Source organism: Corvus cornix, chromosome 1A (genome assembly GCF_000738735.6).
Source record: "Corvus cornix cornix isolate S_Up_H32 chromosome 1A, ASM73873v5, whole genome shotgun sequence".
NCBI classification, from domain to species: Eukaryota; Metazoa; Chordata; class Aves; order Passeriformes; family Corvidae; genus Corvus; species Corvus cornix.
In genome coordinates this window covers 1,434,588-1,461,686 of record NC_047057.1, presented here as the reverse complement: position 1 = coordinate 1,461,686, position 27,099 = coordinate 1,434,588, and the positions used below count along the sequence as shown (strand labels likewise).

Here is a 27,099-nt window from a genome sequence, read left to right as displayed (position 1 = left end):
CTGGGAGAAAAATGGAGTTTCAAGGGCCAGGCAGTGTGGTGGTCCTAAGGTCAGGTCCAGGTACTGCTCCTGGCTCTCTTTCTTCAAGAACCAGGGACTTCTGTGTAGGTGACAACATTTGGATACCTTCAAACCCGCTCCTGCAAAATCCCTGCAGGAGCCAGAGCTTGGAATGTCCAATTCTCAAGGTGAATCTAAAACGTGCCATTGTGCTACCTCGTAGTCACAGGTGCTTCTACTTCAAACGAGCTCAGTAAATCTTCAGAAGATTTCTTCTCTTCTTATGAACCTCACCTGAGGATCTGACACCAGTTGGCTGATTTGCCTTTATCATTTGTTCTTAAAATTTAATGATCTGGGGATGTGTTTGGAGGAGGGAAAGGGGAAAAAAAAAATCAAGGAGATATTAGATCCATGTGGTGAAAGCCAGGAGAGTAACACATAATTGCTGTTTCTGTATAATTTCATCCATTGTTCTGTGTGCAGTCCAACATCAGATATTTGCCTACAGTGCGCTTGTATTTTTATATGGAGACTTGATTTTCATGCTTTTATTGATTAGGAGGATTTTGAAGTGGCTTTCTTTTGGATTTGGTAGCAAAGCAGAGCAGAACATTCCCAAAATCTTCAAGGACCCGTTTCTGCAGGAGCTGCCCCTTTGTTGCTCCATGCACGGGTCAGAACAAGGATTCAGCACCAGGAATTAGCAAGTGATGTTCCTTCAAATCTGAAATTACGCCTTTGGGCCACCAGGAACTCCTGTGCTTTTCTCTGGAAGGATTGAAGGTACAAAGGATATCACCAGAAGGACATAGATCATGGAAAATAGTACATTAAATTTTACTAGATTCCCATAAAAGCCCGTGGATAATGAAACCTTCAGTAATGAGGAGCAGCAAATTTTGGCCGTTCACTGGAATGAAAAACAAGACCCAAGAGCCTTTTTTTCAGCTGCTTTGCTTAAATGAGTTCCCAAAGTTGGCTTTTTGGGGATCAGACTGGAGCTATTAAAAAACCGCTTGCAGCAGGTTGGTTCCTTGGGAAAAGACAACACTGAGCAAATGAATTCCAACTGGAACAGATGTTTTTGTAGGGCATCATCACAGCAGGGATCAGGGAAGCTCCCCCCTCTGGGACTCCAGAGGTGGGGGAATCAGTGGTGCACATGGTTCAGCTTTTAGGGGTTTAATCCACGGCTCAACTTTTGCCTGCCTCAACACAGAGTTGTGCATTTTCAGATGAAAAATGGTTTGGTGATGAAAAATTTGTGAAAATGGCTGCAAATTTATTCGAGAATGTGGCAAAATCATCATTCCTTTAAGCTGTTGTGTTAGGAGGCTTTTTGATAAAGATGTATTTAACTCCTCTGCTTCACAAGAGGTTTGCAGACTTGGTTAGGACAAGAGGATCAGCCCAGTCAGAGTGGGTTTAGGAAAGGCGAGCCCTGCTTGGCCAACCTGATCTTCTGTGGACAAAGTGACCCCCTTGGAGCATGAGGGAAAGGCTGTGGATGTGTCAGGTCTACCTGGACTTTAGTAAAGCCTTTGTTTCCCAAAACATTCTCCTGGAGAAAGCTGTTTGACATCTTTGTCAGTGACCTGGATGAGGGCACCCTCAGCGGTGACACTGTGGCTTGGGTGGGAGTTGATCTGCTGGAGGGTGGAAAAGCTCTGCAGAGCTCTTGGGTGGATCCTATCTCCCCCATGGACCCGTGAGTGTCCAAGTGGTGTGGACTGACCATTCCCCTTGGATTCTGGGGCTTCATTCTGCTCCCCATCCCTGCCTTCCCCTGGGCACCCCGAGAAGAACTGGTGTTGCTGTTAAAGACTGAGACAGAAGGTATTTGGCACCTCAGGCTCTTCCTTTTGGCACTGTTTCCACCACATCCAGCAAAGGATGGAGATTCTCCCTGGCCCACCTTTGCTTGCTGATGTATTTATGGAAACATTTTTATTGTCCTTTACAGCAGTGACCAGGTTTAGTTCTGGCTGGGCTTTGGCCCTTCTCATGTTCTCCCTTCACAACCTCACAACGTCCTTCTATTCCTCCTGGGCTGCCTTCTGCTTCTTCCAAAGGCCAGAAACTCTCCTTTTCCCCTGAATTCCAGTCAAAGCTCTCTGTCCAGCCAGGTTGGTTTTCTTCCTGCCTGCTCATCCCTTGGCTCATGGGGACAGCCTGCTCCTGTGCCTTTAGGATTTCCTTCCTGAAGGATGTCCAGCCTTCCTGGGCTCCTCTACCCCCAAGGAGAGGCTCCCAAGGGAGTCTCAGCCAGGCTCCTGGACAAGCCCAAGTCTGCCTTCCAGCAGTCCAGGGTGGCAGATCTGCTCTCCCATCTCCTTCCTTCCAAGAATCAAAGCTAGGAATAACTTCTTGATCCCAAAGAATAACAAAGTTATTCATATTCCCAGTTTAGGAGTAAATGCAGACAAAGCTCTCACTTCTGAGAGCTGATCTCTAGGGACAGCTTTCCTCACCCATGGACTTCTGCCCACAGGGAGCAGCACGTGGGGCTGCAGTTTTCCGGGTGAACTCCTTAGTAAATGCCTGTGTCCTTTAATGCCTTCCTGGAAGAGGAAAGGGACAGGAGGAGCTCCTTCCTGGGCCAAAGCTTTGTGGTCAAACAGCCCCTTGATGACATTAAATGGCAGGAGAGGGCGTTTGAAGTGTTGAAGACACAAGAAAAGAACACCCTCAGTTACCCAGGGTTGGGATCTTGTCAGATCTCACAGATAAATGGGCCCCCAGAGCTACCCAGGGCTCCTGTTTAATAGGCACAATGTGCAGGGAACACACTGAAAACAGGTTTCCCACTGTTTCATCAAACAAGCAGATCTAACAGAGCCTCCAGACCTGTGTGCAGCTCCCAGATATCGAATTGTTCACTCTGCTCTTGTTTGTAAGAGATGTAAATCAATGTCCTGCCTGTTTGAGGGTGCTGGAAATTGGTTTGCTCTTTTGAAAATGGAAGAGTGTTTGTCTCAGTGTGCTGGCACAGTTCTCAGCAAGATTGCTGCTTTTACTCCTCTTAAATGCTGTCCTCACATTTGGCTACAGCTCCATTTCCTCCCTTTGGGGTGTTCATTGTGTGATATTAAGAATAATTTACAAGCTGCCTACAAAGGGCTGCAGCCTCATAACAGGGACCTGGTGTCTGAGAGGCTGCTTAGGCTGGGAAATATCTGCATTGAACTCAGAGAAACAAGATATTTAGGGTTTATTTTTAAAAAGAATAGGTTAAACCTTTCTTCCTGTAGCATTTCCAGTGCTGTCTGTTCACAGCTCATTTTCTGTGTCTGTGCTTGAGTTTTGCTGTGGGTTTTGGAGAATAACAAATAACAATAACAGCGTGGGCAGAGACCAGGACTGCAGCCACAAAGGGCTTTGCAGCTCCGTGGGATGAAAGGTCTGTGATGGAGCAGAGCTTTGAGCAGGAATAGGTTTGCATCCAGTTGTTAAATTCCAATTGGTGTTTGAAATGTCTTTATATTAGCCTCGCTGGTTTTGCTGCTTTTTTTTTTTTTTTTTTTTAAATAAATGCATTCTGGGCATTTCTAGTTGCTTGTTCTGTAACTTGCTCACATTTAATTGAAAAAAGTGTTTGTGAGAGAGAAAAAAGCACTGTTTGATCTTCCTTGATGTTCATCATCATGGGACCATGGAATGGTTTGGAGTTGGAGGAGCTCATCCAGTTCAAGCCCCCTGCCATGGGCAGGGACACCTCCCACTGTGCCAGGCTGCTCCAAGCCCCAATGTCCAGCCTGGCCTTGGGCACTGCCAGGGATCCAGGGGCAGCCCCAGCTGCTCTGGGAATTCCATCCCAGCCCCTGCACACCCTCCCAGCCAGCAATTCCCAATTCCCAATGTCCCATCCAGCCCTGCCCTCTGGCACTGGGAAGCCATTCCCTGGCTCCTGGCCCTCCATGCCTTGGCCCCAGTCCCTCTGCAGCTCTCCTGGAGCCCCTTTAGGCCCTGCAAGGGGCTCCAAGGTCTCCCTGGATCCTTCTCCAGGTGAGCACCCCCAGCTCTCCCAGCCTGGCTCCAGAGCAGGATCCACTCTCACCTCGCTCTCCCCTGGTGCTCTGTGTTCGCATGTGAGACCATGTGTGCAGTGAGCTTGGTTTGATACAGAGGTGCAGAGTTTGGGATCACATTGCTGGAAAAAAGGAGCCTCTTGATTGACTGAGCCTGAGGCTGGTGTAAACTTGGCACTGAGAGGAGGGTTAATCATTTATCATGATCTCATTTATAAACTGGCACCATCCTTGGGCCATTGTTTTCTTGATCTTGCCCTGACTTAGCGCTGCTGCTGCTCCTCTGTTCAGTGTCCCAGCTTCAGACAGCTCCCTGTGACGTGCCATCCCTCACTCCTGCCATGTTCCTTACATCCTTCTGCTGGATCTTTTGACATTTCTTCAGCTTCTTGGAAAAGTTCTGAAGTAAAAAAAATCTGTCGAGGAGTTGAAACCATGGGAGTCATCTGTCACCCACCAGCCTTTTCAGAGCTCAGCCCCAGTCAGTTGGAACAGCCTTTGGGTTTTAATTTTGATCCAAGGATCTGGCGTGGTGCATGGCACAGGGTGGCTGTAGATCTTCCAGCATGCTTTTAATTCAGTTTGCCTTGAAGACACTTACTTCACAGAAGTGTTTAAATATATTTATTAAATGTTTCACCCAGTCTTTAACAGAGCCACGCTTTTGTTGGTGCTGGGTGTTATCTGTAAATTAAGAAATGTTGCTTAATGAACCTACTTAAAATAAGCAGAGTCTCTCTTGCTTTCCCATCCCCTGTCGCTTAGCAACAGGATTTCTCCCTGTGCAATCCCTGTTACTTCAAGACCATGTCTGCAGTATCCTCTCTAATTCTTCTCACTTTTCCCTTCTAGAAGCCTTGCTGGAAGATTTGAGTAACTTCATCAACCCCTTGACAGACGTAATAAAGCAGAGAAAGATAAAATCAAACAATCAGTCACTTCGGCAGCATAAACTTTGCTGAATTCATCAGCAGTCTCTTAAGCTTGATACTGTTTGTAATGAAAATTCCTCTCTGGTGAAGGAAATAGCAAGGAAAAACAGCTGGGGATGAAACTGAGGGGGTTTTAGCTCCTTGAAACGCATTCAAGGGATTTGTAGGGATATTGTACTTTCTCATTTATGAGTATGTTAGTTGTACCAGACTTCCTCTGTTTCCTAACACAGAATTTACACCATGAATTGTTCCTAAATCAATCCAGTGTGCAGGCTGCTGTATTTATGTCTAGGGAAGCCCCCAAGCAAACAGAAATATCCACGGCTTTCCCCCCAAAATCCAAGTGTTTCCAGTTTCCTTTTATCCTTGGTTGCTTCACGTGCTGGGAGTTCTGTGAAGCCAGAGGAGCTCTCGTGCTTCTTCAGGGTGCTGATGTTGGGTTTAATGGTTTAAATCTGGGATTAAGCCCTTTTAAATCCATTGCAGTGCGAGACTCAAGCCTTCTGGAAATCAAAGAAGACACGGACCTGGATCCAGAGGAGAACAGCACTGTCTTCATGGGAATACTCATCAGAGGGCTGGCCAAGCTGAAGAAAATCCCAGAAACAGTGAAAGCCATCCAGGATCGCTTGGAACAGGAGCTCAAGCAGATTGTGAAGCGCTCCACCACTCAGGTGGCTGACAATGGTTACCAGAGAGGGGAGAATATTTCCCAGGAAAATCAGCCTAGGTAAGGATATTTCAACTGGCAGCCCTTGATTGCTGCAAAAAAAGTCCTAATTGATAATAAGACTTGAAATGAGAAAATTCAGCTCGGTGATTTCGACTGTAGCAGAGTCCAATTAAGCTGATGCAGGTGCAAAGCTTTGAAATCATGTATGGAACTAATTATACCACAAATGTATGGCCAAGTCTCTAATTGTTTTGCAGCCCCATTGACGTTAATAGCAAGGTGTGGAAGCCAACTGAGCACTGTGTTTGTGCTGCTCCTCAGAATTCACTGGAACTGGCCTTTGGAAAAAAAAAAGTATTCCAGTAGGAATCCCTTCAAGCTGAAATACTCATCTGTGGCACTCCACATTGTCGTGATCATTGTCCAAAGGGAATTGATGACAGAAAAGTAAAGAGTGTGTCTTCATTATGTGTAATATTTGTAGTGGGAAATCGCTCCCAAGGAAAACATTAGCTTGATAAAGACTTCTTTTTTAATTCCTCTCATTAGCACTGCTGTGGAAACAATTATGTTTTGAAGAATTTGTAGAGTTACAGTGCTGATAACTCAGTGAAAATGAGCTTTTTTTAGGTGGGTCAGAAGGCAGAATTTTAGTTTCTGATGCCAAGAGTGTAGCATATTCTTGATACTTGTTTTATGAATCACTCTGGAGAGGTTGTGTGGCTCCTGGTTGTCTGTTGGAATTGATAAATTGGATCAGATCATATATCAATGCCATTAACCTGCCCAGAGGGTTGAGTAAGGCACAGAAAGGTTTAATGGGTTTTGGCATCTGTAGGAGACTGAGAGCCTTAAGATGCTCATATTCTAGAGCCATGGAAAGTGTCTTGAATTCTTGTTGAATACAGAGGTAATTAGAACCGGTTCTAAACCTAAATCACAAGTGAAGTTTACAGCAAGCAGGTGAATTAATTTATATTGAAAAGAATAAATTACAGTACAGAAGGGTGTACACGCCCCTTAAATTAGCTTCAGGTTTAAATCAAAGCTCAGAGACTTTCCTGCTGTCAGGGGGGAGATAAATCTCAACAACAAGGCCCTGCTGCTTCAACAGAGCTCTGTAAGACCCCAGATTTGAGCACAATGCAGTGCCCAGAACTGCTGAACTGTTCATTAGGCTGTCAGGTGATCCTTGAAGTCCCTTCCAACCTGAACCATTCTGACTGAGGATGAGGCTGATGACCTACTTGGGGAAATTTTGGTGTAATTCCTTTTGAGACCCCATGCAACAATGATTTAGAGTCCCTCCTGTTGTACAAGAGAGAAATGATTCGTACAACCTGGCCAGAAAAGCTGCAGAACTGATAACAGCCACTGCTGATCTCATTCTTAGTTTTTAAATTTAACTCTCTTTTCCTTCCTTCTGTAGTCAGCTTTCCCATGTAGTTTTCTGCAGCCACCTTTTACACTTGTGTATAAAAATACAGTTAATTACTGCCAAGTTTTTAAACTCAAGATGTTTCTGGTTTGTGATGACTCTAAAGCAGTCAGCTCCCAGAGAGTAATGCTGTCTCTCGTGCACCTTTGGGTGCTCTCTCAGATCCTCAGAGCTTCAGGAAGGGCAGGAGCAGGTTCCAAGTAGTTCCTTGTCCCTGGGAGAAGATAACTTTGAAAACTCTGCCTGAATCTCACCACATTTTAGCTGAGCTCAGCTTTAAGTGGACCATTTTAAAGTCCAGGAAAACCCTCTAACATTTTTAGATCTCTGTGCTTGAAAGAAGTTTGTGCATAAAGGCTTAAATATAGGAATTGCTGCTGCTTTATCCTTAATTAGCGGCTCATTAGTCACACCTTTGTGTTTAGAAGTCCTTATCTGGGGTTGTGGGGGACAAAGTGTCCCAGAAGAGGCCATGCTGAGTTACCTTGGGGTGCTGCCACACAAACCTTTGGGGCTGTCCTCAATTTCGGAAGAGTTTGGACTCCAGAATAACAATGTGGATGGATGCCTACTTGAGGGACAGATTTATGGGACATTTTGGTAAGGAAACATTCAAAATCCAGTCCAAAAAGAGATGGGGCGTTGACAATTTTGCTCCTAAATCCTATCACTTGGATTCCATGTGCTTTTCCCTACATGTCCATATTATATTTTGACTTTTGACCTCATCTCCAGGCTTTGAAATAACCACAGGAATTATGTCCAGGCCACCCCTCTGACCAGGCACAGACATCATCGCTGCTGGAACGCCTGAATTGTCATTAATGTCCTCGCTCAGGTGGCAGCAGTCACTGTGCATCACTTCATTCCCATTATTGCCTGGACACTGGAAGTCCCTTCTGGGTGTGTGTCACTGTCCCCAGCACATTTCCCCTCTCTCTGGGTGCAGGGGTTACGGGGTGGCTGTGACAAATTGCCGGAGCCAGGCTCCTGTCATTGCGTGTCCCTGTTCAGCTGAGGGCACTCGCTGCCCCAACCCCATCCAGGTCAGATGATCTGATGGGTTTTGTCTCGTTGCCTGTGCCTCTTTTGGGTCACCTTCTTTCCAAAATGACCTGACAGATTTATAGGACTTTCAGAGAAAGGAAAAATTAAGATAAGAGGTGCTGGCTAAGCTGAAAACAGGGAGATACAGAAAATGGACTGGGGTGGCAGCTGCTGACAGTGGAGTGTGGATCTGGGGGGTTTCATGTCCATCAGTCTGGAATGTGGGAGTAGGGAGACACTGGAATTTCGAACAAAAGGATCTGATCAGTGTAGTATTGTTTTACTAATGGCTCCATAAACAAGTTGATAATGTGAGGTCAGGCTCATTTAGTGAGAATAAAGTGAATTTGTCCAACTCTCCTGGTAGTTCAGTTCTGCACAACTGCTCTTTGCTGGGGCAGCAAGGAGGTGTAGGGATACCTGAGCTCTTGCTTGCCATGGGATGTTGCTGGAAGTTGGGCTGGCACTGATAACATTTTCTCAGTGGTAGGGAATTAATTTGGTTCTGTAATGTCAGTTCTTTAGCATTTGCTGCTATCCTGAAATATGGAGAAAAGGGCTACGCAGTTTATTGGGTTTTGTTTACATAGGTGTCTTGGTTCCAGTGGCTCTTTATTTTTGAGTCGAGGAGGGCACAAATTTATTCAGAGAGCTGGAGCCAGGCTGGGAGAGCTGGGAATGTTCCCCTGGAGAAGAGAAGGCTCCAGGGAGAGCTGAGAGCCCCTTGCAGCACCTAAAGGGGCTCCAGGAGAGCTGCAGAGGGACTGGGGCCAAGGCATGGAGGGCCAGGAGGCAGGGAATGGCTTCCCAGTGCCAGAGGGCAGGGCTGGATGGGAGATTGGGAATTGGGAATTGCTTGGCTGGGAGGGTGGGCAGGGGCTGGAATGGAATTCCCAGAGCAGCTGGGGCTGCCCCTGGATCCCTGGCAGTGTCCAAGGCCAGGCTGGACATTGGGGCTTGGAGCAGCCTGGGATGGTGCAAAGGAACGATCTTGAGGGTCTCCCCAAACCCATTCCCTGTTTCTGTGAACACTGAAGTGTGCTGGAGAAGGAGTGGGAGCAGCTCCAGCTCCGCTGCCGATCCTGTGTCCTGCCCTGGGGATCGCAGCTTCTGCTGGGCAGACTCAGAGCATGTGGTGGCTCCAAAGCTGCTGCAGGAAATGTGATGGAGCCTGTCTGTCAGAGCTAGAAGTGCCTAACATATGGATTTGGGAAGTGTTATCGTCACGTTTTGGTGGGGTTACGTGGGGACTGGAGTTGCTCATTAAACGGCAGTGAACTCCATCGGAATTTTTCTGTTCTCAAATGGTAGAAAGTGGGATGGCATTGCCTCGTCACAAACTGTTCAGGACCTTGCAAAAGTGCTTTAATTACGATAATTGGGCAGTAAGGAACCATAGGAGCAGGTACAGAGCAGTACATTTAGATGAGGTTATAACTATAACCAGTACAGCAGTAAAATCATGGTAAGTGATGAGGGCTGATATTTTAGCTTTCTGCTATGTCTTGTTGTTTGAAACCTGCCATAGTATTTTAATAAGTCAAAAAGAATTCCTTTTATCCTGTTTGTGTGGATAAATCAGTTTTTCTTACCCTGAGACTTGTGTTTTCTTCTGGGGGAAGAGCCAGGTTGTTTCCCTCCCTGCCTGCAGCCCTACCTGGAATCTCACAATGGTGTCTAATACTATGTTAGTCCAGTTTAATTACTGTGGAGTTATTAATGGGTTTATCTTCCCTGTAGCCCCAAGTAGGACACTTTAAAAATGGGCAGTGCTGGTAGAAGGAAGGGAATGAGGAGAAAAATCCTCAGGAGTGTTCAGGTACCAAGCCTGAGCTGAAACCATGAGTCCACAGAGGGTTTGAAGCCAGGTGACCTCAGCATGTCACAAAACAGGACACAAAACCACAGTCCCCTGTCCCACTGCTCTGATGTGTGCCTGTGGAATGTTCCAGAAGCTGAGCAGAGCTGTTCCCGTGCTTCCCAGGTTGCTGCTGGAGCTGCTGGAGCTGCTCTTTGACAAGTTCAACGCCGTGGCCGCCGCGCACTCAGTGGTGCTGGGCCACCTGCAGCAGACAGTGGCCTCCCCCTGCAGCCAGTATGACGGGGAGATCAAGCTCTACGACATGGTGGATGTGTGGGTGAAGATCCAGGATGTCCTGCAGGTAAGAATCCCTCATGTTGGCAGCCTTTATAATCGTGCCAGTAAATGCCTGTCATGCTTGAGATTCAGCAGTGCTGGAATTTGTCTTGATTTGTTGGTAAGTGGCCACATTTACAACAGATTGTAAAACTCCAAAGAGCTTAAATATCAGCAAGAAAAATCCCGTGGATTCATCCTTATGGTGTTTGGAAAGGTTGATTCCTTTTGCCTACCAAGTGATTTATCAGCAGCTTTCAAAGTGACATTTTTGTTCTGTGTTACCATGTCATGCCTGTCTTATAAAGTGTCACAGCTCTAATGGCTTGTCTTCTGCTGTCATCATGGTTGGGTTATAGGCAGCTGAGACACTTGCTGCCGGCGTGTTTTCAGCAAACTCTTGTTTGATTCTTCCTCTTAACTGCAAAAGACTAAAGCTGTACCTTGCTTAGGCTTTGTTCGGGTGCCGTGCCTCTCACCTGGGGATCTGAGGCTCTCTCAAGCAGCAGAGCTCTCATCTGTCACATGTCTGTTCTCTCCTTCTTGCTGTGAGGCTCACACATGTTTATTAGATTGATTGATTTATTTGGGGATTACCTTTTTACACAGTGCACAGACGTAGAACTTCACATGGGATGTGATAGAGGAGGTCAAAGAAGTGAGCCAGGCATTATTTATAGGAGGTGGAAGGATTCATGGTGGTCATTCCAGCTCTGGGCCGGTGATGGAAAATGTTCTCTGCCTCCTGCCCAAACTCACTTCTTCAGTTTTGGGCTGGTTTGTAGCTGCTGCTCTGCAGGATTGCTTGGCTGTGCAGTGATGCAGTTTTTTTGCTTACACAAAACATCCCAACCGTGTGCATGGTATGAATTTAAATACTTGCACATGATCAATGTAAGGTGTGGGCCCTCAATCCCCTCCACTGACTCCTCACCCACATATTTGTCTTTCTAGAGGAATTATTATTAAAGAAATCTTGATCACTTTTCTCCATGACACAAACTTCCACCTCCCTTCAATACTGTTCTTGCAAAAATTTGCTTGGGAATGTCCAGCCAGAGGTTCATGATGGGTTTTCTAAACAAAAGGATGTCACAGAATTGAAGTGGGAATAAAGAAGTGTAGAATAAAAGGGAAGAATTAAATTTAAGGACATGTGGAATGGGTTTGGAATGGAGAATCTGCAGCCACCTTCCTGTGATCCATGAGGTCCACAAAAACTTTAAGCTTTGAGTTCTGCAGACTTTGCTCCAGAAAGACAAAAGCTTGGAGTAAGAATCCTCCCAAGATTTTTTCCTTCAGTGTAGCAGAACATCAAGGCTGGATATTCCCATCCTCTGTGGGAGTTTGGGATGGTTTCAGTCCTGGTGTGTGGTGAAATTTGGAGTGATTTCTATTGGCTGTTCCTGAACAACGTTGATGGAACTTGAAGCCTGTGGAGGTGTGAGCAGTGAGGAGTGAAACTGTTTCTGTGCTGGGGAGACAATGTCTGACCAAGATGTCTGGAAAAGATGTGCCAAGAAAAACACAACAACCCACCTGAAAAGGTTTCATTGCTCTTGGGTGTTGGGGGGAGTCAGAAAAGCTTCCAAAAGAGCTTTTACAATGCATAAAAGCAGCACTTTAAGATCCATAATCTCTTGCTGGTTTATGGTAAGAGATGAGCATTGACTGGCATGAAAGGGAGGAAATGCTGCATTTCTTTGTTCAAAATCTTGTGGGTGTTTGTACCTCAGTTCCACTCAAGTGGCTTAAAATGTTTTTACCTTAGAGTTGAAGAAAACCTTTGATCCCAAAGCCTGAATTATTTCTAGCCTGCTTTTCTGAATAAGGATAATTTTTGGAGAGGAGATCTTATGTCTGCAGCAGGGGGAGCAGAAAACTCAGTTTTAAAAGTGTTTAAAGCTGTTGGGGGAGGCTGAAAACTTGGAGGAAGTGGTTCAGGGAAGTGATAGAATTCCTTCAAATCCTAATGAATGGAATTCCATCCCCACAGCAGAACAGTATCACACGGGTGCAGTTCACAGGGATAACGTTCTGTACGTGTGCATTGTGCATCTCTGTGTGTGAAATTTGGGACAGCAGGGTTATCTCTGCATGTCTGTACAAAACAATGGCAGCTCGTGGTGGGCTGGAAATGGGGTTTTGTGGGCAATGAGTTGTTTTCTGCAGCTTGTTCTTGGAGCTGGATTTCTGAAAGCTCCCTAATAACTGCACCAGGCACTGTGGTGTAGGGTGAGAGGTGGCTCAGCCCTGCACAGTGTTGAGGTACAGAACATGCAGATATTAAATGACCTTCTCTGAGAATGGAGGAATAACACAGAAGACAGAGTGACCTTTTCCAGTTGGTAGTGGAGTGCTAGAAAACAAACAAACAAAAATAAGCAGTTTGTCAAAATATTAGAGCAGCCTTGTTCAGGAAAACACCATTTGAAGTGATTTCCTTGTCCCAGAGCCAGCGTAGTCTGTGGTCATGGTGGTCCATCAACAGGAGAGGGGTGAAAGTTGTTTTAAGTTTTAACTCAGCATTTTGTGTGGAGCTAATCGAGCTCTTCAGTGCACGAGTGGGTGGAACATCCTCCTGACCAGCCTCAGTACTGTAGGATCAGGGGTTTGGCTGGAGAGAACTGGGAGCTGTGTTCCAGCAGCCATGTGCTGACGTGAGTGATTGGGTCAGGATAAAGCACTGAGGGAATTCTGAGGTTCTCTGGGACAATTCAGTGTCTGTGCTGGATCATACAGGGCTGTTGGAATGAGTCCAGAGGAGCCCCTCTGCTCTGTACCAGGCTGGGAGAGCTGGGAATGTTCCCCTGGAGAAGGGAAGGCTCCAGGGAGAGCTGAGAGCCCCTTGCAGGGCCTAAAGGGGCTCCAGGAGAGCTGCAGAGGGACTGGGGCCAAGGCCTGGAGGGACAGGAGGCAGGGCAGTGGTGCAGGACCCTGCTGCAGGAGAAGCTACTAAAGACTTGTCCTGTTGGTGACATGACCTGTTAACAGCTCAGGCTGCAGCTGTTTGCCTCCAAGGAGGAGATCATCTCTCCTTCCTTAGTGCTGGAATTTGTAGCTGATGATTCTCAATTTTTTAGGGGTCTATATTTTTCATCCTCCCACAGAAGAGAGGGAAAATCACACGTATGCTCTGGGACATAAATCTTCAGCGGGCTCTCTGGTGGGCTGTCTACTGAGAAGACACTGACAACTAATATGTTCCTTTTTTGGGGATTTTCTGTCTAATGCTTTCCTGTGTTTTCCAAAATTGGTGTCATTTAGCAGCCCAAACATTGCTGAAAACATAAGGAAACTGGGGAAGGAGGAACTGAAGCCTCCTCTCTGCCCACACACTCCTGTTGTGCTACTGCAGAGCTGGAGATTTCAGACACTGTGCATTGAGAAACCTCTCTTAAGGATGCTCCACCATCCTCGTATCTTTCCTGAAAAACAGGAATGGCATTTGATGGAGGGAGCAGGGAAATGGGGTCATTTTGTGCCTCACAGCTGGGTCTGGTATAAGTGATCTTGCAGAAATGCTGCATTTAAAATGCGTTTGCTGTGTCACACTTGTCCAGGAGTCCTGGGAGAGCACTTGGAGATGCATTTCAGGGCTCTGCTGCAGGAACCTGAGTCCCTCTCTGGTTTTTAAGCAAATTAATGGCATAAAATACTGGTTCCCTTCGGCGCACAGGGTGAGCAGGGGAAAGCCCCTGCAGTTCAGCAGTCTCAGTTACTCGATGGGAAAGGTGTGGGGAGGTTTCAGCTCCATCCCAGCCTCTGCCAGCTGTGCTGTCATCCCAGTGCTTCCTTTTCCACAGCCCAGGATGTTTTCTTTGCTCTGGCAGCGCTGCTCATTCTCCTGTCAGGAATCTAATTTGAGGGAGCTGATTTGGCCAAGGGTTTGCTGCTGGCTGCTTTTTCTGCTCGCTCAGGTCCCTGAACTGTGGCAGGGCTGGCACAGGAGCAGGCGAGAGAGGGAATAAACCATGGAAAAGGAAAGGGAAAGGGTTTTTTCCTGGCAAGGGAAGGGTTTTTCTATCAGCTGAAGCTGCTCCATGGGGCTGCTCATGGAGAACCCAAGGGGTTTTTGCTGGGTGGCTCAGCACAGGTCTGAACCTTCGCATCTAAAAGCTGAATGAACTGTTTGTGGCACAGTTGATGCTTAGAAAGTAAAATCAGCTCCTTGCATGAGAGCCATAAATCCTGGTTGGAATGCCAGAGCAATATCTGAAATTGCTGTTGCCTTTAAGAAGTTCACCAGGTGATGTTTTGAACCTGAAGCAGTTGTTTTTCACTAAGTGTCTCCACAGATATTTAATGGCTTTGTGGTCGTCCTCCAAATAATGGGCCTGACAGTCTTTGTGATTCTTTTTAAATGGTCTTAAGTGTGTGGAACTGCTGCCCTTGGACTCCTGGCTGGTTTGTCTCATCAATGCTCATCTCACCGAGAAAACATTGGTCATAAAAGGGATTTGTCTGCAGCTTTAAAAAATACAGTTTCACTCAGTCTCTAGCAGGAGAAAGTGAGGAGGGAGAATTCCACTCCTCAGAATGCTTACATTTAAAAATGGAATTTAAATAATTAGAGTAGGTCACTTGATCCTTTTTTCTCCTCCTGTTATTTGAAGTGAGCTCAGCACATGCAGGAATAAATCCAGCAGGGTGTTACAGTGTTTTCTGCAAATATGTGCTGCTAAGAGCATGAGAATTTCTGGGGAGGTTCATGGTCCAGGAAGAGTTTCATCTTTCTGGATCTAGGAAGGCACCAGCTGATTTTGCAGGAAGGTATTTCTTTAAATTTTGGCCTTGCCAAGAAGGTTTGTAATGTCCTGCCTTCCCTCTCTATTAAAATGTTTCATAGATTTGCTCCAATTTGCCTGAAAATTGAGGTTTTCTTGCGATTTCAAACAGCAAATGAGTTGGTACCTTTCTCAAGCCCTTAAGAAGATGCACTTGGAATTTGGGGTGATGGAAATGACCTTGATAAAGGTGAAAAAACATGTCAGGAAGTGCAGAGACATCTCATGCAATCCACAGGAGATGGCAATGGCATCCTGAAAAACAAAGAATATGAAGTAGAAATGCCCCAGATCGATCTGTTTTCTCTTTGACTGGATGATCCAGGCTGAGCTGTGTTCAGAACTAACTGAATTATGTGGTAACAGGTACCTGGATGAGCTCCAGAGCTGAGCTGGCTACAGACATTGGATTATTTTCTTTCCCAGGAATGGACCTTGTTAACTGAGCTGTGCCATATTTTATATTAAATTCTGTTAGCAGGGTGACAGAGCAGAATTTTTCTCCAATACTCCTGCATTAGCAACTTTTGTTTGGAGACTTTTTTTATCCTGGAGCTGTTGATCCAGTGCATTTCATAAACACTCAACATTTATGCTGAAGTTCAAAAGAAGTAAAGCCCAGAATAAAAATTATTTGTTTGAGCAGCGCACAGACACTTGTTCAGTTCAGTGCAGAGGAGGTCAATGAGCTTTTGGGTGACTTTAAAAAAATATATTAACTCCTGTAATGAAGTATTTGCAGGTTTATGAGCAAGGAAAAAATTCATCATCTTTTTTCCATGCTGTAGAGCATCAAGCTGCTCTGAACTTCATTTAAGGTGGATTTTCCTTTTAATTGTTGATCACATTTAGTTATTTTATAGTTTTAAAGGGGTTTTGGAGTCTCTGGCTAAATATTCAAGTAATTAAATCCATGTGAGTTAAAAGTATCTTCAACTGTCTGCTGAAGGTGCTGAAAAAGGTGCCCAAATTCTTGTAGGGAGAAATAATTTCACAAAGCTGTTTGGTGGAGTTGTGAAAGTCAAAGTCAGCTCTGCTGGGTGTTAGGCTGAGAGGAAAAGGTTGGGAATACAGGATAGGGAATGACATGTTCCCTACTTTGATATTTGGCAGCTGGCACGAAACCTGTGCCTTGTGAACCCTGGGCCATCATTAAATTCTTTTTAATTGATACAACTTGAGAAAACAGAGTTTTTTCCAGTTTTTTTCCCAGTGATGCCACTTGGAAGCCTTTCTTTCCCAAGTTGGAATATTCTCTGACAAGGACTGAGAGGGGTGTGAAGTGACCATCACACCTGATGTGTGTCTGTATTTCCAGCAGGAATCGGAGTTTTGGAAGTAAAGGATGCAGAATTCCCAGCCTGTACAGGGCTTGGTAACCTTCATCCTCTTGGAGCTGATCAATAATGGGATGATGTGGAAGAAATGGAAACTCTGCTGAGGATTTGTTGCCATATCTTTTATTTTAACCATTTTTGAACAGTTTTGTCAGCTCTGATGTGGATTTTTTTTCCCGTTTTCTGTCGGTGTCTGCTGCACTTCATCCCCGCTGTCAGCTGGAATTAGGAGGTGCTACAAGGAGTTCATCAGCATTTGTGGCCCTGTTTGACAGGACTACAAAACTTCTCTTTTGATGTGCTGAGCTCACGCTCTGTCCCTGTGTGAGTGGCTTTAACGGCAGCGACACGTTCCCTTCCCAGCACCATCAAACCACTGTGAAAGGAAAAAGGCCAAAAACTCCTCATGTCTTCCCTGCAGGACTCCTCCTCTGCCAGCCGAGCAGAGGGATCCATGCAGGCAAATTCCTGCTAATGGGAGAGAGGAGCTGATCTCCAAGGGAAATGTTTGGAAATTGTTTTGCTTAAAAGCCTTTCTGCTCCTGTGCTGTTCTTCTTGTGCTTCCCATGCGTGACATTTGCAAAATACTAAGGTAGAATCTTATTTTTTCCTGAACTTTTCCAGCTTTTGCTGTTTCTCTTCAGATAGGAAATCTCTGCTTTTATTTTGGGGGGGGCCTGAAGGCTTTTTTTTTTGTTGTTGTTATGTAGGAAACTACAGAATTGCATCAGCCAAAATTCTCTCACAGAATGGTTTGGCTTGGAAAGGATCTTCAAGATCATCTCATTCTAACCCTGTGCCATGGGCAGGGACACCTCCCACTATCCCACGTTGCTCCATGCCCCATCCAACCTTCATGTGCAAGCTTTGGTGTTTTATTTTGTACTTTTTTTATGGTTATGCTGACCAGCTGCCTTTTGAAGTGGTTTTATTTTGCAAATATCCTTTGGTGGGTTTTGAGCAGTAGCTCATTGTGTTTCTATGTGCACAAGGGCTTCAGTAGATAAAACAAAGATAATAAATGATGGATAATAAAGACTTGAGTTGGGATGTGATTCTTGAGGGCGGGTCCGTCACTGCCAGGGCACATTGAAAAAAATATTTAAGCACATAATCATCCTTGAAACCTTTTTCTTAATTACTTTATATTCATTTTTTGGCCTGAGCCATATTTGCTGTACCAAGTTTTAGCCACTCGGCTTCCAAATATCTCATGGAAATGTGTCTGTACAAGCCAGCAGCAAGTGGCTGATGATTCACTGGTGTTCTCTGGGCTGAGAGAGGCTGCACAGCTCCAAGCCTGCCTGTTCTGAGGGAAATGACAAACTCCCAATTCATGTTGGGAACAACCAATCCCCCTCCGCCCCCAAACCCTTCTGTTCCGCTCAGCGGTGTTCTGGTAATGGCTCTGTGGGTTCAGCATTCTTGGACGTCTAAATGCACTTAAAACTCCATTTATTTGTCACAAATAAACTGGGGAGAAGCTGCTTTCCCTCTGTTCTCATGGCTGGAATAGAAAATCTGGATTGCATTTCATCCCTCTGTTAGATTGTCCTTCCTTTGTGGGAGGTGCCAATATGACATCGGCAGACTCCGGAATGATTTTTAAATTTCCTTATTAATATTTTATTTCTTTATAAATGTTCTGTTTTCCTCTTTTTTTTAAGTGTACCAAAAAGACTATTTCAAAAATCTGAACTAAAATAAAAGATTAAATTTGTTTCATCTCACTAATTTTTTTTTTGGTTGGTTTTACATGCTTTTAGATTGGAGGATTTTTCCTAATAGGAGAATCACGGAATGGTTTGAGTTGGAAAGGATCTAGAATGAGATGAGCTTCAAGACCCCTTCCAACCCAAGCCATCCTGTGATTCTAGAACAGGAAAGACGCTTATCTGTCAAAATACAGAATATAAGTACAAAAACAACAGCAGGATTTACCATCATGTTCCTTGTTGGTTGTAATCAAACCACTGCAGAGGAATCACCGTGTCCGTGCTAGGAGCCATGAAAACCCATTTCCACCTGGGAAAAGGGGGACAAGAGGGGATCAGGTAATTAAGTGTGGCCTGTACACAGTGATTCTACTCTCGGTGTGTAATTAAATGCCTTGGAAAGCTCTTTGGGGTCTTCATTTACTGGCAGAGGCCGAAGAACTGTGGCTGTGGGTGTGCCCCGGGTGAAGCTGGGAGCTGCAATCTGATTAAATGAACACCAGTGTTGCATTGTTCATCCATTCTTTGCAGTCAGAAAAGCTGGACTTCCTCTGCTTTGCATTTGCTTGGAAAAAAACCCCAAAATATTAAAGAGCAGCACCAGGAGAGAAGGAAAAATCCCTGGTGCTCCCCTCTGTGGGCCTGGTGCTTTTATTGAGTGGAGCTTTGCCCTTTATTTTTATTTTTCCAGAGCCTTGCAATGTCACTGATCACTTCTTGCCGCTGTTCCTGTGGGTGAAATGTTGTTTTCCAGAGCTTTTCTCGTGGACAGTGTGGTGGTGCTGCCCACTATTCCCAGTGCCGTGTTGACTGAGGGGCCCTGTAAAGTGCTATAAAAATAATTCCCAGACTGTTAACTCAGGCCTTGTTTTTTTGCAGTTTCTGGTGAACCGTCCTATGAATTTCTGTGATGGATGAGGCTTTCCAAAAGAGCCAAAGGCATTTAGGATCTAACTCCCTTGGCAATCTAGTGGGAATTGGACAACTAATTACTTCAGATTCTTTGGAAAATCCCAGATCTAATTTTTTATTATAATAACATGGTTGTAGAGGAAGGTAAACCTCCAAGAAAAATAACATTTAGTGTCATTTTTGATTTTTTTTAATAGGCAGGAGAGCTGTTTTTCTGGCCACTTCTCCTGTGTTGAACCTCCTTTGGAAAAGGCTTGGAGCAGGAGCTTGGATGGATGGCCTGGCTGCCGCCTTTTCCAAGGGCTGACCTGAGGTGAAAACACGAGCAGGACTCTTGTCTGATTCACTCCAATTGCACAGAGGTTAATTGTGTCATTAATTTTCTCTCTCAGGCTTAAGCAGTTGGAATTTGCTGCCCGTGACAGGGAGAATAATCCAAATTAGTTACACCTCCCAGCAGGTCAGTAAATAAATAAATCAGAGTGGTCCCTTAAGCGTAATACCCAAAATCTGTCTGGTTTTACTGACAAAGGACACTGGAACAAGCCAGCAGATTTATACTCAGTTATCTGGGACACAATAAAAGGATGATCTCACTTTATTACAGTGACTTGGTGCTCATTCCCCCGCTGCTTCATCAGGGTGTCACATGCCTGGTGCCCTCTTAGAAAAACTGCATTTTCCAGCCCCTTTTCCTGCCAGAGTGATAAATGATGGTGCCTCTGAATTGTTCCTCTCATGATAATTTGCTTTAATTCACAAGGGTGACTTTCTCTTAGAGCCCATCTTGGTCCTGGGGTGGAAAAATGAAGACGTTCCCAGAGATTCTGTGGACGTGACAGCTGTGGTGGAGAATGCTCTGAAAAGTTTGTGATCTCTCAGAAAAAGTGATGCTGATTCCTCCCTGTTAAAAATCACAGATCCTGGCTTTGAGTAGAGATCTGCAATGCAAGGGGATTGCAGCTTTCCCACAGGACACTTTCTTTCCAGTGGGACCAGTTTTAAGGTGTTGGTTTGTGAGGGTTCATCTCTGCCTGGTCCACACTGATTTTTCAGTGTCCTGCCTGCCTTGCAGTACTTCAGTGCTCACCAGCACTGCTTGGGCACTTGGAAAACAGAGATTTGAAAGTATTTCTCAGGAAATCTGCACTTTTGCCTTCACACTCAGAGGATTCTTAAAAAACCCCAAGGATTCCAAGGGGAGGTGCATTTGTGAAAATAATGCATGGGATTTTTTTCAGTGCATGGTGAGGTTTTGGTTCTGATTTTGATGTGGGGACAGGCCAAAACCCTGGAAAACATCACACTGCAAGCAAAATTTGAGCATCCTGATTCAGCTTTTTAGTGGGAAGCAGGATTGCAGGAGAGAAAATTCCATCCCTGCCTTCATGTGTGGTTCAGGACAGGGCTGTCACACCAGCAACTCGTTAACGCTTTGCCTGAAGCAGAACTGTGACTCTCTTTATGTTAATTATTAATTTGTCATTTTCAAATCTCAGTATTTGGAGCTGTTTGGAAGGATGAGGGGGTTGGAACTAGTTGATCTTTAAGGTCTCTTCCCAACCCATTTAGTGGTTTTATCATCTCTGTGCAACAGGTGCCTCAGTGCATCTGGGTTTATGCAGATCAGAGGATGTGATTTGTAGGAATTTGTACAGTCAGCCTTCCCTTAATAGCAACCTGTGTGATTCCTCTAATTCTCTGAGGTTGCAGGTTGCATAAAGCAGGTTAGAATTTGATCCTCATATTCCCAAATCCCGCTTTCCTTAGCAATGATTCTTTCAGCATAATGTTCTTTGGTTTAATATTCTTCAGAGACTGAGTTTGAGCGATGTTCTTTGTTATTCGTGCTTCATATCTGCTGTTTTGCCTCTGCTGCCTGTGCTTTATCTCTTAACTGTGTTTTCTGAGAACTAGCCAGATGTTAATCTGAATTTTTGCACTGACAACCTGGAATGTGTTCTGTGCTCCAGCAGCAGCAGGATTTCCTCGTGCTCACGGTCCATCCAAACACGCTTTGACATTGGCTGCAAAGTCACTTGGACGAAAATCCCAACATCAAACACGGAGTGAAGGGATTCTGCAGCTGCAGGGGACGCAGAGATTTTATGAAATTTGTTTCCAAGGTCACCAAAATGTGCTCTGCCTTTCGAGGAGTCTTTATTGTTGCCTTGGGTGGGTCATTCCTTGTGTGCTGCTCAGCCCCCTGGGAGGTGCCAGCCTTGGCATTTTCTGGGAGTGCTTTTTTAAGGCCGAGGGTTCAAATTGAAGGTTTGGTTAAACATTCTTCTCTTTTACGTTTCGTTTTGCTGTGAGCTGTAAAATTACCAATTTCCTTAAAGATCAAGTTGAAGGTTCACAGATTAATTGATGGTCTAAAACCAGCCTGCTGTGACATTTCCTCATGGCCTGTGTAGGATTATTGTGTGATCTAGTAGGGAATTGTTCTTTTGGATGCATAATTTTGTGCTGTATTCGTGATCTTGAGGGCTTTTGGCTTTATTTTGAAAGGTGGTGTAGAAGGAATGTGAATCCCTTTGACATTTCCAAGCTACAGCCCCCTCAAAATTGTAACTCAGTGTCTGCTAAAGGAGTAAATGCTGGAGAACAGGAGCAGCATAGTGAGAAATACATCCAGGGTAGGGCAATAGAGTTAAATTTAGGGGGAATTCATTAATTTAGGGGTTTGGTTTTTTTCTATTTGAGGAACAGACATGTGGCTTCTTCTGTATTGAACAGGGGGCTCTTCTGCACCCCGACCTTCCCTGTCATCCAGTGCCCATGAATTCCTGAAAATGTCCTTATCATTTCACTGTAGTCTTGGCTGAGGTATTGGAAAGGCAAAACTTCCTGAAGGTGTGCAGAGTATTTAAAATACCTTCACGAGCAGAGAACTGAAACTTGTGGAGTTTTTTGGGTGTCATCATGCGCTCAAAAAGGTTCTTTGTGATATTGAAAATGTGGTTGCAGGGGTTGTTGTTCCTTTTAAGCTTCACAGTGCCACGTTTGGGGTTTTTTGGGATGTTGTGTTTATGTGGCATTAAGGAAGGGGAAAGAAAGCAATGGTTTGTCCATTATAGAGGAAAGATTGATCATTCTGGGGTGGATGTGGGGTGAATGTGAATGTTTTAGATGCACTGCGTTGTAATTGATTTGTATTTGTGGGGGTTTTTTGCCTTGCTAAATAGTCAGGGTTTCAAAATAGTCCCAGCACCTCAGGAAGATCCTGATGATGCTGGCATTTATGCACCTGCTTAATTTGGGTTTGCAAGGGAGGCCAGCAAGGCTGCCTGGGAGACTTCAGCAATGTGCTGACGTGGCAGGACAGAGCCTGGTGCACTTAATGAATCTGAAATCATTTCCACCACGTATTTGCTGAACCTCAGCTTATTTTTGCAATCCTGAAAAGGGTTCATTAATTGCTGGGAGCCTGACCATCCCTCTGGACAAAAGAAGTTGGGGCCAAATTAGGGTTTCTCTTAAGCAGAGCTGACTTCTTCATTTTGATCCTCACCAGAGTGGCCCTGGGTAGTTGTGTTTGTTTCAAAGGAGACTTTGAGTTGAAAACTTTTTTTTTTTTTTTTGCTTTATCTGCCTCATTCTGTATCTGAATTTTTACAGATTCATAGAATGGGTGATTTTGGCACACACTAAGTTTTGAGCCTTCTCTGCTCCAGGCTGTCCCCTGTGCTGGACACTCCAGGTGTGGCCTCTCCACTCACCCAAACTCTTGCTGGTTTCTCCCTCAGCTTCTGAACCACCCCATCGTTGGATTAGGATCACTTTTGTTGGGATAATCTGTTCATATTTTAGTGATTTCCCTATCCATGGTACTGTGTTTCACTCTAGGGTGAGCTTGTGCTCTATAAATATTCATTCAAGTTGTAAATACAACTTGTACAACTCAATGTTGCTGCTTTCCTGCACAGATTGAAAACATCTTGGATTTAAATGTTGTTTTCTTTTGGATCTCAGGTCCTGTAATGCCCTCTCAGATCTATGTTCTCTTGTGATCTGGCTGATGGAACAAGCTGTGTTATTTTGGAGTGTCAGATGGAGGCAGAGGCTGTTCAGGAGCTGTTTTGTTGCTTGCCTGGTGTGTTTTCCTCATTCCCCAAACGCCCATCTTCCCTGAATTTACTGCTCTGCTCCTTCCTTACTGCTGCATTATTGTCTGCAATGCTTCCTATTGATTTTGTGTGTTGGGGATGATTTCCTTTGCTGAGCGCAGTTGTGAGGAATTGGAAGTCATTTGTTCAGAGAAGGTTTTGGGCTTCCTAAGATCTAGAAGATTGTTTAAAATCTCTTCTGTAGCCTAATTTGAGGAGGTTTGATATTCTTGTTTGGGGAGTTGTTGTTTTATTAAGGCCACTTGGTGCATTCCTGTCTCTATGGTTGGCTTTGTTTTCAGCCAGCAGGAAAAGCTGTTTCATTTATGTTTAAAAAATCTTACATTATGAATTAAATTTCATATTCCATTTTGGGGTTCTCCAAACTGTTTACTGAGAGCAAAACAGAAAAAAATTCAATTTAGTCACTGTCAGATCAGTCTTGTGCAGACTTGAGGGAAAAGGAGCATTTTGAGGTGGATAGAGAGATTTATTTCCCGTATTGCCCTGCAAGTTGTGAGTTGTTGAGAGAAGTGAATAATCCACGTGCCATAATCTGTCAGAACTGGAACAGGTTCTCACAAAATCTTTTATTTCTAGGATTGAGCCAAGAGTTTAGAAATTACCTGTTCCTATCTGATGTTCAGGCTGGGTTTTCCCGTGCCTGAATTTGCACGTGTCGGGGTCTCAGGGCTGTCAGGGAGGTTTGATCTATGGTGTGGGGAGTGCCCTGGCCCCGATCCAGAGGAGCAATTAATGGGATGGGCTGATGGAGGGACCCTTCCCAGGCTGGAAGCGGTGCCTGAGTGCTTTGCTGGCTCCTGGCCAGGCTGCCCAGCACCCTGCAGGATATAGGCAATATTTTTATAATAAATAACAAGTCCAGCCTTTCCAGAAGGTGGTGGGAGCTCATTCCTATCTCTTTCCTGGGAAGCAGCCCAGCCTGAATCTCCCAAGGTTCAGAGTGTGTTCTATGGAATATCAAGTGTGTTTTATTGAGTATCCCTGGCACTTCTGGACCGGGAGGATAAGGAAATAAAGTTGTCATTTGTATTCTGCTGTTTGTCACCCTGCAGACGGGGGGATCTGGGGATAACAGTTCATTATTTACTTAACAAAACCTGTCACGTTGGGGATTAAAAATGTCATTTCTCAAGAAGTGGAGGGGTTGGGTGTACTGCTGGAGCCAGACACCTGTGTCAGTGCTGTTCTGTTTCCATATGGGAATGGGTAACAGCGTTTTCTCCTGTGCTTTCAGCCCTACCTGTATCACCCTGCATTGAAAATGGGGAATTGACCTTTTTTTAAAAACAGGGGCATCTCACTGCTCCAAGAATTTGAGTGTTCTGCATCCAGGCATTATTCTCACCAAAAAGCTGCCTTTGAAACTCCATTCCTGACCTGCTGAACAGATTCCCAAGAAATCCCAATCCTACCTAAAATCTAAATAGACAAGAGAAACAACAAGAGGAGAAGCACCCAAGTTGATTTACAGCTCCAATTAAGTCACAGAATCATGGAATCATACAGACCATCTTGTTCTACCCTCAACCTGCCATCAGAGGAAGGACAATGTGGGAAAAGTAGAAATTTTTTGGGTTTGGTTGTGTTGGGGTTTTTCTTTCTCTGGTTCTCCAAACCCATGGGCTCTCCCCCAAAAAGAGAAGAGTTTTTGAGCCCAGAGGTCGCTCAGCTCCCGTGATATTCATGTTTAAGGCACTTCTGAAATCCTCAGTTTAAAACACTGACCTGGGTTGAGAGAATTGGATTCAAGTGGAACATTTTGTAGAGAAGTTGCTACAGAATGTAGGGAGCAATTAGAGAAGGCAGGAGACACCTTCTTGCTGATAAAATGCAAGACAGCTCAGTGACCCAACAGCTTCAGGGCGCAGAATAAAGGAGATTTTTTACTTGATTATTTTTTTGAGAGAGTAAGTGAGGTTTTATTGTTTTGTTTCTTAAGAGGGGAAAAATGAATAATAGGCCCTTTCTGCAAATATAACTTAAATATGAGATCTTAAAGGTAGTAACACAGTGACAAAGAAAACATTTTCTCCAGTTTTATCTTTACAAATGGAAATGTCTAAAATGCGTGATGGCTCTTCAGTCAGAGGCAGATGAAGGGGTATTATGTGGATGCATCTCGTTGTCATGATAATTCAAGAGGGACCATTTTCTTATCCAGCTGAAAGCTGGGTGGTGATAGATGTCAAATATTTGTCCTGGGTGGTAAAGTAAATATTTGCCATTTACCTGTCCCCATCAGTGAGCAAATCACTTGCAAACACCACCATATTGCAAGGAGGAGGAGGAATGAAATGGCATAAAAGTTAAAGATGAAGCCACTGAATGAAAAGGAGACACTAAATAAACCTCAAAGTTAAATAAAACCGAGGTGGATGGATTCCCTTGTGATGGAGAAAGCCAAATTACAGAGTGCATTATGCAAAGGTGGTGAGATGACAAATGTCAGTGGGAATCTGTAAAGCTGTTTACAGACGAGGCATGGAAGACAGACTTTTTGTAGGAGGTGGAGGAACATGCCTTTATTTAAAGAATTCCTCTGTCTAGGGAGAGAAAAATTCAGAGTCAGAAGGGGCCACGTCCAGGGACAAAACCCCTGTGCCGTAGGAGTTGGAGGGTGTAGGCAGGAATTCTGTCTGGGGATCGAGGAGTGGGAGTGAAGCGGTTTTTGAGGGAATGAAGCTGTGTCAGGGCAGGTTTTGGTTAGATTTTAGGAAAAGGTTCTTCCTGCAGAGGGTGCTGGGCACTGAGCAGGCTCCCAGGGAATGGGCACATTCCCAAGGCTGCTCCAGGAGCATTTGGACACCGTTCCCAGGGGTGCACAGGGTGGGATTTTGGGATGTCTGTGCAAGGCCAGGAGTTGGACCGATGATCCTTGTGGGTCCATTCCCACTCAGGATATTCTGTGATTAAACATCCAGAGGAGCAGGCTGAGTATCAAATAATGAAAAGGACAGAAAAGGAGGTAAAGCAAAACCCAAATTCCAAAATCCCAAACAGGCAAAGGAAGCAAAACTCCTGACTGGCTGCTGGATTTCGGTTGTCCAGTCTTGGAATGATCTTGAAGAGAAAGAAGAGCATCAAACAGACCGTGTGGCTGCCAAGGTTGGAGCTGGGTTTATTTGGCACAAATAACTTAAAATGTAAAAATCAAGTCCCAGAAAAGCTGATAAGCTGGGATATTTTTGGGAGGAGGCAGTAGGAGGGAAGTGAAGATGACTGGTGTGGGTTTTGTGGATCAAATCTATTTGATGGATCTCTAGACCCTTAAAAACAAGACACCTGCAGAAGGCATCGTAGGTTTGTTGAATTGCACAAGATTTTGTGTTTTAAAAAACAAACAAAAAAAAATCAACGTTATGGGAAAGAGAAATGATTTCTTTGAAACCAGTCTGGAGTTGTGAGAGTGTAGACAAGGAAACAACCCAGAAATTCTTCCCTTCTGATAATAAAAACACACAGGCAAAGCTGGAGGCTTTGGAAAGAACTTAAAAATGAATGTAAGCTCCAAGGAACGATGTCAGAAGACTTTTTTGGGAAGGAGGAGTCTGAAGTCACTGAGAAGCCAGGAAAGATCAGCAGCCTCTCCTTAAAGCCTCCAGCTGAGGATTGGAGAACAAGCAGAAATGTCTTATTTACATGTACAAAAGAGCCTGCAAATTATTTATGTAGTGGAAAAATTGGCTCTTGTGAGGTTTATTTATTTATTTAATCGCTCAGAGCACTTGAAGTGGATAAAGAACTTTGCCGACGGGGTTATTTTGTTGACTGATTGGGGATTTTTTTGTTTGGTTTTTAATTGATCAAAAACACTGACCAGGAGATGTAAAACTAAGAATCGATGGAGAATTATCAATTTTGAAAGAAGAAAGGTTAATTCTGGTTTTGTGATGATCCTCATGGTGCTGATCAGGGCTCCCAAAAGGGCTCTGCAGGGTGATAGCAAATTCTGA

General features: G+C 44.6%; 1 protein-coding gene across 2 annotated transcripts in view; it reads left to right on the top strand.

The window, feature by feature from the left end:
• The window catches only part of EXOC4 (exocyst complex component 4), a 285,356-nt gene that overhangs the window by 36,930 nt on the left and 221,327 nt on the right, over nt 1-27,099 (top strand). For both annotated transcript variants that reach the window (XM_039570880.1, XM_039570879.1), the window contains 2 exons: nt 5,453-5,696; nt 10,109-10,286. In XM_039570880.1, the coding sequence (XP_039426814.1) occupies nt 5,453-5,696; nt 10,109-10,286 (422 nt within the window). The remainder of the gene's footprint in view (nt 1-5,452; nt 5,697-10,108; nt 10,287-27,099) is intronic.